Raw genomic sequence first — 17,019 nt, 5'->3', positions numbered from 1 at the left:
TTGTTTAAAGAAAATGAAAATGAAAATTTGCAATTCGTTTTGTGGTAATTTATTTATTAGTGTCAGCCGACAGGGGGAAATTGGTATCGACCTCAAAAACCCACATGGGTGCATCCCTATTACACACATGCACCAATACACAGAGTGATGGGAAGAGATCTTACCACTTTCTGTGAGTAGCCCACCAGCTGGACCTTGCTGAGGGCTGAGTTGACCTCCTGCATACTGTAGCACCGCTTCCACGCCCACACCTCCACCGCATCCTTCAGCGGCCCGGGCAGCATTCTGAACAATAATCATATATAAACAGAAAGGAAATACAGGTATATTGATGACAGACTAGACGTATTGTTGGCATAGTAGGGGAAACAATGATAATCTCTCTGGTACTAAATTACAGATAATCGTTTTTTATATGTACGGTACTATAATTCTATTGCCTATATTTATGTCTTCTACTATTATCATGCCCAAACCTGTACCCCCTCCTCCCCCATGCTGCTATGACGCCTGCTTTTCCCCAAGCTCAATAAAGCAATATCTTATCATATCTCTTCTTATAACTAAATGTGTTGCATTGCTGACACAGAGAATGATCCTCCTTCACTGGAAGTCTCCTCATCCACCAAGCTAGACCCAGTAGCCTAGAGAGGTGATGCAACATCTCAAACTTGAGAAACTCACAATAAGAGTCTCATCAGACATGTTTGATAAGGTATGTATGTAGTCCATTTATGGACTATATTAAAGTTGTGACCCCCACCTTCATAATATGTAGCTGCTGATTTGTGTTGTTTTTTTTGTTTTTATCCCTATTTTTTTCCTCTCCGTTTCTTCGGTTGTACTTGGGTTGTACTTCTACTTGGTGTTCTCCTAAACGTTCATAACTGGAGGGCAGGGTTCACAGGTATACCAACCACGCTGTAGCCTGAGTGTGGCATCGCTCAAGAGGACCGTTCTGGTTTTGTACTCGTCAGTAGCGTTACCTACCTCTGCATTTCCTTGGTCTTCCAGCAGGTGGCAGACTGGGCTTTAGGAACTCTCTCCATGAAGTTCACCAATTCTTCCATCAGGAGTCTGAGGGAGACACAGCAAAGCTCCAGCGTTTCTTAACTAGTAACAGTATATTTTCATATTCCTGGGTGGCAGAGCAAGACCATCTCCCTGTCATTTAGGTCCCTCCCTGAACCCCTTGACACAAGTACTAGTCAATAACAATAGGTAATATGTGGACGTTCATCTCGTAATTTTAAGGGTGTAATGAAACATTGAATATGAATTTAGATTTGAGGTCACAATTTTATCCATGCATTAAGATCATTTACACCCCTCGTCATTTTCTATGTAGTGTCTGTTCAATGTGGGCTGTACTAGCTTACTGCCCTGGTATCAGCCTTCACATAAAAAAAATTAAAAATAAACATTAAAACAACTGTTTCATGAACCACATGGCATGAAAAGACTAGATATATAAAAAACACTCTCCTGCTTGACAGTCCCTCTGGGGTTCCACCTCTCCTCTCCCCTGTGCTGTTCCATCCGCTGTGGGACATCTCTTTTTCCATCCGCTCTCGTTCATCCACTCGCACTCGGATATCAAACTTCTGAAGCGTCTGAGCAGCCTCCGTCAGAGTAGTGTATATCTTTACCCCCGAGTCAGTGAAAATCTTTAGCTGTGCCGGGTACATGCATCTGGCCTTGATGTTCTTCTCCCTCAGCTGCTTAATTACGACACGCATGACGCACCTGTGTCCTCTTCCTCTGTAATTCCTGGGAATAGTCATGATCAAGTATATCTGCTTTCCCTCATACTTGATCCGTTTCTGACTCCATGCTTGTTTTATGATCATTTCCTTCACAGAGTAGTCCACAAACTTTACCACTAGAGATCTCGGGGCGGCAGCTGGGTCTCTTTGTTTTGTTGCTAGGGCTCTATGGGCTCTCTCTATCTGCAGATCCATCTCAGGCATCGATGGTATGGTTGTTCTAAACATTTCCTTCAGAAAGGCCTTCACGTCTCCTCCCTCGCTTCCCTCTGGTATCTGGTATATTCTCAGATTATTTCGTCTTGACCTGTTTTGTAGGTCTTCACATCTAGCTATCAGTTCCATGTCTCTATGCAGCAGGTATTTAATTGCCCCGTCCTTGTCCTCTACATCGTTAATACGTTGCTCCGTTTCTTCTGTTCTCTTCTCAAGGTCTTTAATTTTACCTTTCATCTCTTGCATCGCTAGTTCCAGCTTCGTCAGTGACGCTTTAGTCTGACTGTGTCCTTTTCATCTCTCAATTTCCCCATCTCCGCCAGTATCATTTTAGCATCCGAGCTGGTTTCAACTTCAGCTACTTCTCTCCCGGGGAATTGAGGTTGTTGTCTCCATTTTCCTCCTCTACCACTTGCGCCGTCTTGTTGAGATATACTTGTGGGTCTGCCGGGCGATGACATGTCGGGTTTGTGCACTTTTGCAGAGTTTTAGTTAGTTACATTAGTTAATTGTTTGTTAAATTGACAGAGACCATCTGTACCGGTGCTGTCTAGCACATGACGTCACCGGAAGTGCACTCCTATGTGACGACACTCTTCGGAGGACCGGCTGAGACTGAATGATTTCAACGCACGCCGAGTTGTACTATACTCAAGGTAAAGAAACTGACGTTAAGATGACAAAGAAATTAATATAATGGACGGAACAGAACCCAGGTACGGGCGAGATTGTACTCGCATTAGGGCAGCGACAGCTCCAGGACCTGGACGACAGCGGCGCAACATTGTGTGGGAGTCCCACGGAGGACCGTCACCACCCTCCGCCCAAGATACAACGGAACTGGTTTAAAGTGATAAACAAGTACCAAATAAAAACACATGTTATAAGAAAAAAACAGTTGGGTATGTGGAAGTGTATTTTACTTTATTTACCTATTTATTTTGTTCAATGTTATGTGTTCTACCTGTTTAATTTGATATACCTTGAGAGAAACATTGGGCCACCGTCACTTAAATATACACCTGCTTTACTTGAATGTACATACCTTTGGATAAGAAAGAGAAGGATATATGCTAATAAATGGAAGATAATGCCATATGGATGATCTAAACTGTATTACTTATAATGTCAAGGGTTTGAGCAGCCCAGTAAAGAGAAAAAAAATACTTAAGTCAACTTAAAAAACTACACTGCTCTATAGCAATGATCCAAGAAACACATTTGTCAGAAAAAGAACATTTGAGGCTGAAAAGGGAATGGGTGGATCAGGTATATAGTGCTTCTTATAAAAATGGGAGAAAAAGGGGAGTAGCCATACTGTTTCATAAATCAGTCTATTTCAACCATGAAAAAACTATTGAGGATGAGGAGGGTAGATATGTGATGGTTGTGGGGACTATTGGGGGTACCAAAATAACAATGCTCAACATACATGCCCCAAATGAAGACAATGCAGATTTCTTCAAGAAAATAGCATCCATAGTAGCGGATAAAGCAGAGGGTACTATCTTGATAGGGGGAGATTTTAACTGTGTCTTGAGAAACAATATAGATCGACTCCCAACAGGGACAGGTCCCCGGTCCAAAAAAACAAATGCTCTTCTGGCGATGATGGAGGAACTGGGACTGATGGATATCTGGCGCTGTGCCCACCCCAGGGAGAAGAAATATACGTTCATGCACAGGTACACAGCAGTTACTCTAGACTGGACATATTTTTGATTTCAAGAACAGACCTATACAGAGCTAATACATGCAACATAGAACCAATTACTATCTCAGACCATGCCCCTGTCACCTTGAAAATAAAGATAGGACCAAGTAATCAGTTTAAATACTGGCAAATGAATGTCTCACTATTAAATAATGAAGTAATACAAAAGGAAATAGGTAAAGGCTGGGAGGAATATCTCGCCTTCAATGACAATGAAACTGTCTCCCCTTCTGTTCTTTGGGAGGGGGCTAAAGCAGTGATGAGGGGCAATATTATTGCTATTTCCTCAAGATTAAAAAAACAAAGACTAGCCCAACAAAATGAATTGAAGAAAGAAATTAAGAGACTAGAGATAGAACATCAACAATCCAAAAATGTGGAAACTCTGGGCTTACTAAAAGAAAATAGAAAGAAATTGGATGATCTGATACAAGGCAGAGGGAGCACTGAGATTTGTAAATAGGACATACTATGAAATGGGAAACAGAGCAAGCCGCCTGTTAGCATTTCAGATACGTAAAATACAATCCAATAGAGTAGTACACAAGATAAAATGCCCAATCAGAGACCAGATGCTAACCCAACCTAAAGATATTGCAGAGGAGTTTGCTAAATACTATGAGAAGCTATATAAAAAGGAAGATGAACCAGACAAGGAAGAGAAGATCGAATCCTTTTTAGCTCAATCAACCTGCCTAGATTAACAGTAGACGAAGCAGATATGATGACATTTCCAATTAGATAAGAAATAAGAGAGAGTACACTCAAACTTAAAAATAACAAATCCCCAGGAGTAGACGGCTTCCCAGGAGAGTACTAAAAGATATTTGTAAATGAGCTAACCCCAGTGCTATGCAGGGTCTACAACTATGCTCTGGACAAAGGGGACCCACCGAGGTCATGGCTGGATGCAGTGATAAGTGTAATACATAAAGACAACAAAGACCCAACCCAATGTATGTAATATCGTCCAATCAGCCTTCTCTGTGTGGATTTAAAGGTACTGACCTCAATTATAGCAAATAGAATACAAAAACACATTAGTAAACTTATAAAAACCAGACCAAACAGGTTTAATTAACAACAGGCAGGGAACTGATAATGTTAGAAGAGCCTTGAACCTACAGTCAATCGCAGCCAGAGGACAATGCTTCTCAGCTTAGATGCAGAGAAGGCATTTGATAGGGTCGATTGGACCTTCTTAATTCAGACACTCAAGCATATGGGCTTTAATGATTTTCTGAATGGATCAAAACGTTTTACAAAAAACCCAGATCTAGAGTTAGGGTAAATGGACACTGCTCGGAATTCTTCTCTCTGGGGCGCGGTACGCGCCAGGGCGACGCCCTTTCGCCCTCCTTGTTCGCGCTCAGCATTGAACCACTAGCTGAACTAATAAGGACTAATCCCTTAATACAAGGATTCATGATGAAGGAAATGACCAACACAAATTATCACTATTCGCAGACGATATATTATTATTTTTGGAAAACCCTGCTACCTCTGTACCTGCACTTCTACATAGCTTAAGTTAATACAGTAAAGTGTCAGGATATAAGATAAATATAAACAAATCAGATATCTTGGTGTTGTTCTTACACCCAAGACTACACAACTATTCTCCTCAAACAACGATAAACTGATTAAAGAAATTAAAAAAGATCTAGATAGATGGGATTTACTACCCCTGTCCTTTTTTGGCAGGATAGAGTCAGTGAGGATGAATATCCTACCAAGACTACTCTTCCTATTTCAATCCATCCCTATACAAGTAACACAATCCACATTTAAGATGTTGAAAAAACTGATATCAAAATGTATCTGGCAAAAAAAGAGGGCAAGAATACGATTAAAAATATTGATGTCAACAAAAGAGAGAGGTGGCCTGGGCTTACCCAACCTGAGACTGTATTACTGGGCTGCTCAGCTTCGAGCAGTGGTGACCTGGAATCCTGGATGGTAAAGGATATGGAAACCGGTTGGGTCTCTATTGAGAAAAACTCCATACCAGGAATACCAATATCCACCCTCCCATTTATGAGTAAAAAAGCGCAGGGAAAAATTTGAATAACTAATATATGGATCAAACATACAGTGAAAATCTGGAACACAGTTCAAAAACACATAAAAGGTACCGTAGCTTTGTCAAGGGCTATGCCCATAGTAGGAAACACAGAGTTTCTTGTACCTGCTCCCCTTAGGGCCTATACTCCGAAAGCATGGCGTCTCCTTTCACTGCTACGCAGATGACAGCCAGATTTACATGCCATTAAAATGAAACACTAGCAACCCGGTAAAACCACTATTAGCATGCCTTGACGATGTTAAGGCATGGCTGGCATCAAACTGTCTTTGTCTCAATGACAGTAAAACAGAGGTCATGGTGTTTGGTCCCAGCAATGGTCATGTGCCTCCTCCTGGTGACTTGGCCCTCTTGGGCTTTTTGTGAAGCCAACAGTCACCAACCTAGGGGTAAAATTCGATTGTGACCTAAAGCTGGACAAGCAGACCAATACTGTGGTGGGAAGGAGCTTTTTCCAACTTAGGAGGCTGTCCAAGGTCAAACCTTTTTTTATCCCGTTCCGTTTTTGAAACGGTTATCCATGCTTTTATGACCTCTCGCCTTGATTACTGTAATGCCCTGTACGTGGGCGTCAGTCAGGCCTCCCTCTCTCGTTTGCAGTTGGTGCAAAACGCAGCTGCCCGTCTGCTGACGGGAACGCGAAAGCGGGAGCACATTTCCCCTGTGCTGGCTGCCCTCCACTGGCTTCCGGTGCGTTTTAGGATTGATTTTAAGGTTTTACTGTTTGTTTTTAAATGTTTGAACGGCTTGGCACCGGGTTACCTCTCAGACCTGCTGGAACCCTATGTTCCTCCAAGGTCCCTCAGGTCCTCTGACCAGCTCCTCTTGGCCGTTCCAAACTCCAGGCTGAAGCTTAGGGGGGACCGTGCTTTTGCAGTGGCAGCCCCAAAGCTCTGGAATGAGCTGCCACTGCATGTTAGGCAGGCCCCCACTCTGCAGGTGTTTAAATCACGCCTCAAAACACACTTATTTGCTCTGGCTTTTGTTTTTTAAACCGTTTTTGAGAGACTGGCCTTTTTTATGTGACACATTGTACTGTTTTATTATGTGCTTTTATTCAAATTTTATGTTTTATGTTTTATCCTATGTTTGTGGACTTGTACAGCACTTTGGTCAACTTTGTTGTTTTAAATGGGCTATATAAATAAAGTGGATTGGATCCATGTGGGATAACGCATACAAAAAGTGGGCTCTGAAAGTGTTAAGAAAGAACCAACTAATATAGAATTCCATTTTATACGACTGTGTGAACACCCGATATTGACAAGAAAACAAATATCCCTCATGTACCAAAATCTAAGGCTAGACATGCCTGATGACACTCTACATAGTAAAGAAAAATGGGAACTAGAGATGAATACAATAGTGGAGGATGAGGACTGGGAGGCCATGTGTTCTAACTGTCACAGGGGGATTGGAAGCCAGTTATGGAAAGAATTTGATTGGAAGGTCAAAATGAGATTCTTCAGAACTCCATTGACAGCATGTGTCTTCAAAAAGGACTCTACCAACAAATGCTGGAGGGAATGTGGTATGGTTGGGGATCATACACACATATTCTGGGACTGCCCAAAAATACAGACGTTTTGGAAGGATATAAAAGAAGAAAGAGAAAATATTGGAAACGGACATCCCCATGGACCCAATGTTGTTTCTGTTAAAAATACAGAGTGAACGAGTGTTGGACACGGATCAGTACTATATATTACACATCTTATTGATGATTGCAAAAAAAATTATTACTATTAACTGGATGAAACCTGAGCCCCCTACGACTGCTCAATGGAAACAGAAAGTTAAACATGTACATATGATGGAACACATGCAGGGACCGAAACTAGAGAGCGCCACCCGCCATTTGTGCTCAGTTTTTACGTTTGGCGCCTCCCACTGAGACGTCTGAGCGCCGTGTGACGGGCAATCAAATAGTCATGTGAAAACCGAAAATCATGATCCAATTCTTTAGCGGAGTTCTCACTCGCTGTCTCAGCACAGACATGAAGCGCGCACCGCGCACTGCTGCTGCTACCCCCTCCCCACCTGTTTCTGTATGCCTGCATGTAAACAGAGGCTATTGCCTCCGAGTCACCGTGACGTTAGTTAGCACTGCTGCTGCTGCTCCTACCCCTGTATGCCTGCATGTAAACAGAGGCTATTGCCTCACCGTGACGTTAGTCTAGTCAGTGTGGGACCTTCGTGAGATAACGTTAGCTACCGTTACAAAATGACCCAGTCAACTATTCACTTAGTTTAATACATGAGGCATTGTGTAACGTTATCCAGCCGGCTAGCTACGGATAGCTCCCGACATCAACAAATCCTCCAGCAATAGTCCAGTGCATAATACCTCCGTTGGCTAGGTAACTAGTCACTACGAAATGTCGCAGTAAACTAAATAGTTCACTGAGGCGTTGTCCCAACGCCATCCAGCAGTAGCTACAGATAGCTCCTGGCATCAATGTCCTACAACAACAACATGCGTATTCGAGTCCCTGGTTTACATCGCATGAGTGAGGGCTGCTGACTAGGGTCCAGGTGCAGCGCCGGAGAATTCTTTTGCATGCTGAATGTAGCGTTTAGGGTCCAGCTGCACCCCCGGAGAATCCTTGCTGGAGCTGGAGGCCACTCGAGTATACACACAGACAGTGGAGCTGTTTGCAGACAGCGAGGTGGCGATGTCTCGCAGATAACACAATCACAAGTATGATTATATAATATATATATTTTATTAAAAAAAATTATATAAAATAATTAAAAAAAAAATTATCAAAAAAAAGTTGGCAGGTAAGAAATATGCTTGGCGGGTAGATTCTTCCCATCTACCCGCCACTGGCCGGTGAGTCAAAAAGTTTATTTCGCTCCCTGAGCTGAAGATGCCTCTATTTGAGAAGAGATGGAGGTCAATTACTAGCTATCTTGGGTAGGCTTGGGACACACTGCTTTGAGACAGGATGGAGGGAAATGTACAAGTGTGAGTTATGGGTAAGCATATACAGAGAGGGAAATGTAGGTATATTTGTGTAGGCAGGAATGTTTTGGAGGAGAGACCCAATCAAGGTTAGTTATTTGTAAATGTTTACTTTATTGTATTTATTCCCCTGTATTTATTCATCTGTATTGTCATTTGTACTGTACTGTCATTGTATTGCTGTTGGCAATAAAGTTCAAAAAAAACTTTCCTTGAAAATGTGCACCCTCACAAATGTGTGTATATAGTGTATTTTCTATTTAATTTTTTTATCTATGCCCTGGAAAAGTGGTGATTTTCAGTGCTAGAAAGCGGTCAGGATGTTTTCATATCTCCCTACCTGCCTATCTGCAGCGTTGGCTCTGTGGCGTACACGGTCCCAGTGAAGCCTGTGTGCTCAGTGATGTAGGGCAGGGCCATCATACAGTGGTAGTTGGAGATCAAGATCACATCGATGTTGGACAGGTCCAGCAGCTCTTTCTGCGGTAGTCATATAGAGAGCTCATCAAAGCAGCATTCGTCATATCTTGTTTCTTTTGGTGGTCGTAGTAGTGGTAGTCATTTGAGTAGTGGTATAACTAGTAGTAATAGTAGCAGTAGTACCTAATTGACGATATATAAGAAATAAAGCAAGAGTCCAACGACTAAGCTCCAAATAAATAAATAATGGTTGTCTGGCTGGTAAAACAACATCTCTCATTGTTAGTTTCCTACACTAGTCATATGTATCAGTATTACCATTTCCTGCATATCATTATAATTTCCTGCAGTTGTGTCATTAAATGCCAAAGACTTTATTGATGCCTAATGCAACCTGTAGCTGGGTTTACGGTACCTCAGGGAGACAGAATTCTGGCTGGGCGTCGACAAACACTCTGCCCGCACACTCCTTTAGCTCCTGGGGTGATGGAAAGACAAAGAGTATACATATAGATGTGTTTCTTGTTCATACACATACCGTATTCGAGCCAATAAGCAATACCAACTGAGTCATGTGATTGAGTTCCCCCCTACTTGTGCGAGCTGCTGCGCTAAAAAAGTACAATGGGGCTCTATGGAGAAACCATGGCACTCCCCTGACTAAAGGTTGTATCAAACGAAAACGTCTGGATGTCATTTATCCAAATCAGCATGGCTGTGACTAGTGTCTTTCACCTTTTGCATATCTAGCTTTGGAATGGATTAAATGTTTAGATCGCTAGCATGGCTATCAAATGCAAATATATTGTAGTCTGACCCATTGTTGGGAGTCCACATCACAGAGGACCTGACATGGACAACACACACAGTCACTCTGTTAAAAAAGGCAAAGCAGCGCCTTTACCACCTAAGACAATTAAGGAAGTTCAGAGTATCAGGGAAGATACTCCAGTCCTTCTACACTGGGGCTGTGCCGGAGAGCATCCTGACTGGAAATATCACTGCCTGGTTTGGCAACTGCCCAGGACAGGAAGGCTCTGCAGAGAGTAGTTCGCTCAGCAGAGCATACTACAGGTATTGCACTACCCCTAGGTGCAGATCCAGAACCTGTAGGATAATGAAGGACCCTCATCACCCCAACAACAGTCTGTTCAAACTGCTGCGGTCAGGCAAGCGCCTCTGCATTCATGCAGCAAAAACAGAGAGATTTAGACTCAGCTTCTTCCCCCAGGCCATCAGAACACTCAACACTGATCTCTCCACATACAAGATGAATGGACACACACACTACAAAAAGGTCACTTTAACACATCCAGTGGCGTTCACCAGAGGGCGCTGTGGGCCATGAGTGCCAGCGCTTTGTTCAATGGGGATAAATGCCAGTGTTTGAAGTGCTAAAACTATATTAAATATTATAGCTATGGATCTAATAACAGTCGATTGTCAGTGAGTTTTTTCCGGTCAACAAAAAACAGATAATTTTTTCATCCATACATTTCCGTTTTTATACCGTGGTGAATACGAGCATAGTTCCAGAGCGATCTGTGTGTAATCCCAGGAAATGCAGCCAAACAGCGCTTTACTGCATTTCACTATAAATCGTGCCATTCCTCGCCTGGATCAGTAATCAATCTGAGATCAACGCTAGATTATCGGTATTATGTTTCATCATGGATGCATGAAAGGGGGGAGGGAAAGCCACCCCTCCGTGCTTTGATCGCAACCAACGGACACCTGACCCAACACACACACCGCAGACACACGCTCCGATTGCGGGGAAAATGTTTTCGGATCAACGCAAGATTGATAAAATATAGCCCTTACCTTGTCTATGATGTACTGCAAAAAGAATAATCCAATTATCTGATCGCCATTCCAAGTACTGATCGCGATCATGTTTCCAACGTAATCCAGCATTGAACATGAACGGGGGGGGGGGGGGGGGGGGGGGGGGGGGGGCTTGTTGATGCAACTGTGGTAACCGCTTGTCTTGCCCAAGTGTTTAGACCCCGCCCCCAGACAACAAGCCACATCGTTTCAAATGGAGTGCAAGGTGTTAAGCGGCGGTATTGGACGTTTGCGATCTCAGACCCATTCAGGACAGCCTGCAAAAGGTACCTCGATGGATTATGAATGGCAATAGCAAATAAAAGAAATAACGACCCAGAAACAAGAATCTTCGTTTTTCGACACTCAACCGTTGGGCCACAGAAACGAGAATTCTCGTGAACGGCAACCAAAGGGCTAAAAACTATAAATGTTTGCAATATTCTGAATCCACTGAATATTTGGCCATTCCGCAGGCTCTTTTTTGCGTTTATCGCATTTACTCTGGTCAAGAATGACCGACAGAAACAGGCTGAATGGGGGTACAGATGGGGGGAAGACACTCTGGGAAAGGCACGGCTGCAGTCCGGGATTCGAACTCGCTAAACCCCAGATCCGTGACGAGCACGGTTGTCCCCGGCGCCGAAATAGCGCTCGAGGTACGCGGTGAGCTACTGGAGCTCCCCTATTATTACTTCTTACGTTTAGTACTGTATTTTATAATACATTTTTTTATCATGTCTATTTTTTATTTTATTATTTGTATTTTTGCACAATCTAGGCGGGCATGGCCACCTACATTTGACTACATGTCTTGTGTAAGTATGTGACAAATAAAACTCTTGAATCTTGTTCTGACCAGGATTATACATTCCTTTTTGCCCCAAAGATGTGCGCGCATATTTGTCATGACGTCGTCAGTAAATAGGCCTATATGTCTGCCGTCTAGTGACAACCTCATAACTGTTTTTCATACAGTTTTCACTTAAGTTGAGGCACCACTAGGGATGCCCCGATCACGTTTTTTGCCACCGATACCGATCACCGATCGTCGTGAGCCATATCGGCCGATACCGATCCGATACCGATTGTTTTTGATTAAAAAGAAATAAAAAATTATTTTATATAAAAAGTTTTTTTTTTCTTTTTTTTATAAAATATATATATTATATAATTAGACTTGTACTTGTATTATCTGCGAGACATCGCCACCACGTTTAAGTCAAAATGCTCGCTATCTGCAAACAGCTCCACTGTCTGTGTGTACTCTAGTAGCCTCCAGCTCCAAAAAGGATTCTCCGGCGCTGCAGCGGGACCCTATTGGTAACATTACTGTGCTTTGGTCATTTCACATTCAGCAAGCCCTCAGCTCGAATACGCATTAAATCAATGTTATAAGACATTGATATCAAGAGCTATCTGTAGCTACTGCTAGCCGGCTAGATGACGTTAAGACAGAACTTTAGTTCAATGGGACATTTCGTTTTGAACAGTAAACTAACGTCAGCTAACGCAAGCTAACGCAAGCTAACGGAGGTATGAACATGGACTACTAGACTTTCTGGATCATTTGTTGATATCAGGAGCTATCGGTAGCTAGCCGGCTAAATACTGTTAGACAATGCCTACTAAACGTGAATAGTTGACTGGGTAATTTTGTTTAAACAGTAACGATAGCTAGGTAGCTAACGTTAGCTCAGGTCGAATGCACTACAGACTCGAGCAGGGGAGCCTCCTCTCAGTCCTCTTTGTTTACAAACTCTACACGGGGCGGGCGGAGCTAGGGAGGAGGAGCAGCGGCAGTTTGCAGGTCGTGTGTGTCTGAGACAGACAGCGAGTGAGAGCTTCGCTTGATCGGTTTCCGCTATCGGCGAATATGACTCATTATCGGAATTCACAGATTGCATATTTATACTGAGTATCGGCCGATAACGATCGGTGGCCGATCGATCGGGGCATCCCTATGTGTAAATGGTGATTTAGGTAGATTTTAAGATCTAGTTTAGCCACTACAACTATTTTGTATTTTCATAAAGCCATCATTAACCCTTTAATCGCCAAGGACGCCATAACACGTCATTCTCCGCCATGCGTAATCTGGCAATGACGCCGTAACACAAAAATCTGTGATGGCAATCATATTTCACCAACGGAGACTTGAGATCTCCTGTTGATCTCCTCTCAACTCTCCAACGGTTCAAGAGCGCCATCTGGTGGCCGATCGGAGGATCGCCCAAACAGCAAACCGGAAACAGAAAGTGGTGCTCATCCAAATTCGGTCCGACCACTCGCTATAGCTCCCGGGGCTCCATCTCGACACACTGGATAATCAATCGCTCGCCCTAACTCAATAAACAACGTTATTTGGACGTATATAGTATTATACAACCTGGAGTTCATCTAGATCAACATCCCATAATAGCAACATTTCTACTCCAAGCTGATCGCCCAACGGCCCGAGGAGACTGGGGTAAGTTTCAGCGTTTATTATTACCGTGTTCGATACAAACTGCTCTGATGATCATATCACCCACACTACATGAATCATCTAACGTTGGCCACGGAATTATAAACGACCCCCCCCCCCCCCCATCCGGTCAACATCAGATGATGAGTAGTAACTTCTAGAAGCACGTACATTTGAAATTTTGTATCTGCCGCCGATCGCTATCAAACTGTATTTGATCATGAATATAATGCATTTAGGGCTATAAATCACGTTCTGCAGAATGCTGCAGAAAACGATCAAATTGTTAAATTTGTAAATTTTTATTGCTACATCAAGGCCATTCCAAATAGATACCCCACAAACTGAGATGCACTTGCTTTTTAGAGTAGTACGGACAATAGGTTGTTTTAAATTCAATTCCCCTCTTAGATTATAAGTATAACCCCCATCTCTGCCCATGAAAATTGTTTGTATGTTGCCCAGGACTATATTTTGTGTTACTTTAAATCATCCTAAACAATCAAAACAAATAATGTAAAATGTTTACATTTGTATATGTTTTATACAGTTAAAACAGCCTGGGGTCAAATTCATCCCAAGGAATATCAATGCCTACGAAATGTGTACAGGACATTGAAAAATATCATCATGTTAATTTTACGTTTACCCATTTGTCCTAAATGATCATGAAATAATAAGCAAAAAAAAATGTCAACCATTTATTTAGATACGTTAAATATTGAATGGCGTCAAATTGACCCCAAGGATAATGTATTTTGTCATTTTCATTTTATGTGGTATTATATGTGGGAAAAATGGCAAGAATACATATTTTCACCCTACGTATAGTATTTTCTTTTAAATTAATTCATGAAAGATGCAACATTTTGAAAGAAAAACAACTTGGTAGATTACCAACTATTTAGATTAGGTTTTTCCACACAACAGCCACAGTATACAGGATAATACAGATGTTGCAGGCACAATGAACAAGCCCATAGACAGATGTTACAAAAATCTGATGAACCTCTGAGTCGTACCTTCTCAAGGTTTATTGCCCCATCCTTAGAGACCCAACCAGGCAGCTTGGAGAGCCTTGGACTGAAAAAAAAGAGAAATATATCTGATCATCATGCTTCTCACACTTTTGCACTTTTTTTTTTCTTCTACAATCCAATAACTTGTTTGTTCCCCTATCAGATCAAATAAATGCATTATGTGGAATAATGAACCCTCTATGCAGTTTCTCTTTCTATCCTCCTGGCTGTCACAACAGATGAATGAAAGCCTATAGAGTGTCGATAGATCTCCTTTCATCTTACACACATTGATTGATCGATTGAAAACTGTATTAACACAGATTGCAGAATGGGTACAGTACAGCCCAATACAAACAACCCCCCCCCCCACCTACCCAACCTCCTCCAATGTACAGTTTCTACGTCAAATGTATATACTCTCTTTTTTAGACTCTTTTCAAACAGTACTGTATTTGTAAATCTGGTATGTCATAAATGTATAGATGTAGCAGTACTGTCTATCTGTATTCAAGTTCTTTAATAGTTGTCATACAGAAGTACACGTGTATGTCATATATGTTGTGAATTGAAAATGGGGGACCCTGATGTAAACAAGATGAAAGTCTTTCTCTGGTCTGCATCCCCTTAACAATTGTGTGTATTGAGCTGTACTGTATTGTACCCATTCTGCAATCTGTTAATAAAGTTTTCAATCAATCAATCAAAACTGCTAGAGGATGAAGACCAGAAAAAGACTTTCGTCTTGTTTACATAAGGGTCCTCCATTTTCAATTCATCAAGACATTTATGAGATACAAGACATGCAAATATACTGTACTGTGTAAGAAGAGCCTCAATGCAACATCTGATCCTGAATGTCACAACACCCTGACAACAGGAACAGCATATGGCCAAATATCATATTCCAATATTATTCTGTATTTGCAAGGTGGGAAACATGTTTTTTTTCTAAATCTAGTTTAGTTTTTAAAAAGTGTGATTTCAATCGATTTATGGCACGTTCACACCTACGGTAGTGTGAACGCAGACCAAAATCAAACAATGTATCATTTTCACATTTGGTCCACCAGAAAGTCCGGACTATCCACGGACTTTCAGATGTGAACACACCCTGTCTACTCTACCTCAATCTCCCACCATAGCATTCTAGTCTGCCAGATGCTTCATGTTCTCATGTTCATTCATTTCACTCATTGATTGTGTGTATTACAAGGCCAAATTGTCATATCGCAGACTTTGTGATTTAAGCTAGATCGTGCATTTATTTCATCCATATTGCAACATGGATTTGATGTGTACATTGGAGTGTGCTGGTGTGTTGCACTGCTCACCTGTGCACCAGAGGCAGAGGTAAGAAGTTGAGGACTGAAGTGGTGTCCAGCCCACAGTCCAGCATGATGGTGGTCGACTTGAATTTGAGGACATTGCAAGGCAACGTTGGATGCCCTGACAAGCAATACTGTAACAGAGAAATGCAATGTGGTCACTGTGAGAGGCAGTGTTAAGAAAACACGAGTATGTATACAACATGCGAGAGAGAGAGCGAAAGATCGAGATGATATTGGCAGAAGACTGTTCAGTATGAGAGCCCCTCATCCATCAATATGGAGATCCAACTTCATGAAGTTGCATGATAGCCAAGTAGTTGTTTTGTTTGTTTGTTTGTTTGTTTGTAGCAAATAGCTATCTAGTAAGCTAGCAGACACAGCAGCACTGACTCTGACAGTGACAAGTGGCTAGCATGACTAGCTAACAAACTACTTTTCCCGAAGTAGTTACTGGAAGTGCTGACGCCGACACCCTGCTGTACTCACCAATTTCATTTTGATAATTGGTTATGATGCGTAGATAATGTCCAGCCAGCTAGCCGTGTTAGCGTCGCATCCTTCTTGAGTGAGGCTTCACTCGCTGTCTTTCACTTTGTAATTGTTACTGCCCCCTACCGTTGTGGAGTACATGTTCAATGCCATTGATTGGTTGATTGATTGAAAACTTTATTAACAGATTGCAGAATGGGTACAATACAGTACAGCTCAATACACACAATTGTTAAGGGGATGCAGACCAGAGAAAGACTTTCGTCTTGTTTACATCAGGGTCCCCCATTTTCAATTCATCAGGACTAGACATACATGACATACAGATAGACAGTAGGCCTACTGCTATATACATTTATGACATACCAGATTTGCAAATACAGTACTGTTTGTGATACAAAAAGAGTCCAGAAAAGAGAGTATATACATTTGACATAAAAACTGTACATTGGAGGAGGTTGGGTGGGGTTGGGTGGGGGTGGGGGGGGGACACTGTACAACTGTACAAGCAAAACTGTACATTGGAATATTGACAAAACCATACTAGGTAATTTACTGTACATTGGAGGGGGTTGGGTTAGGCCATTTACAGGGGCCAGTTTCTAATTGCAGTCTCCCGTAGGTGTTCTTTGAGAGTGGTTTTGAAAGTGGGTAGTGATTCACATTCCTTTACAGCTTTGGGTAGGGTGTTCCACATTGATGTGGCATAATTGCGAAAC

At 42.1% G+C, this 17,019-nt stretch overlaps 1 protein-coding gene across 1 annotated transcript in view; it reads right to left on the bottom strand.

Annotated features, from left to right (window-relative positions):
• The window catches only part of ints9 (integrator complex subunit 9), a 55,382-nt gene extending 38,993 nt beyond the window's left edge, over positions 1-16,389 (bottom strand). The window contains exons 1-7 of the mRNA XM_084315077.1: positions 16,298-16,389; positions 15,815-15,942; positions 14,484-14,544; positions 9,583-9,645; positions 9,088-9,227; positions 991-1,077; positions 165-285 (exon numbers count right to left, since the gene is read on the bottom strand). Coding sequence (XP_084171203.1) covers positions 165-285; positions 991-1,077; positions 9,088-9,227; positions 9,583-9,645; positions 14,484-14,544; positions 15,815-15,942; positions 16,298-16,306 — 609 coding nt within the window. The 5' untranslated portion in view covers positions 16,307-16,389. The remainder of the gene's footprint in view (positions 1-164; positions 286-990; positions 1,078-9,087; positions 9,228-9,582; positions 9,646-14,483; positions 14,545-15,814; positions 15,943-16,297) is intronic.
• Positions 16,390-17,019: the final 630 nt, after the last annotated feature.

The sequence above is a fragment of the Notolepis coatsorum genome (genome assembly GCF_963971535.1).
Source record: "Notolepis coatsorum genome assembly, chromosome: 5".
NCBI classification, from domain to species: Eukaryota; Metazoa; Chordata; class Actinopteri; order Aulopiformes; family Paralepididae; genus Notolepis; species Notolepis coatsorum.
This window is presented reverse-complemented; position numbering and strand designations above follow the sequence as displayed.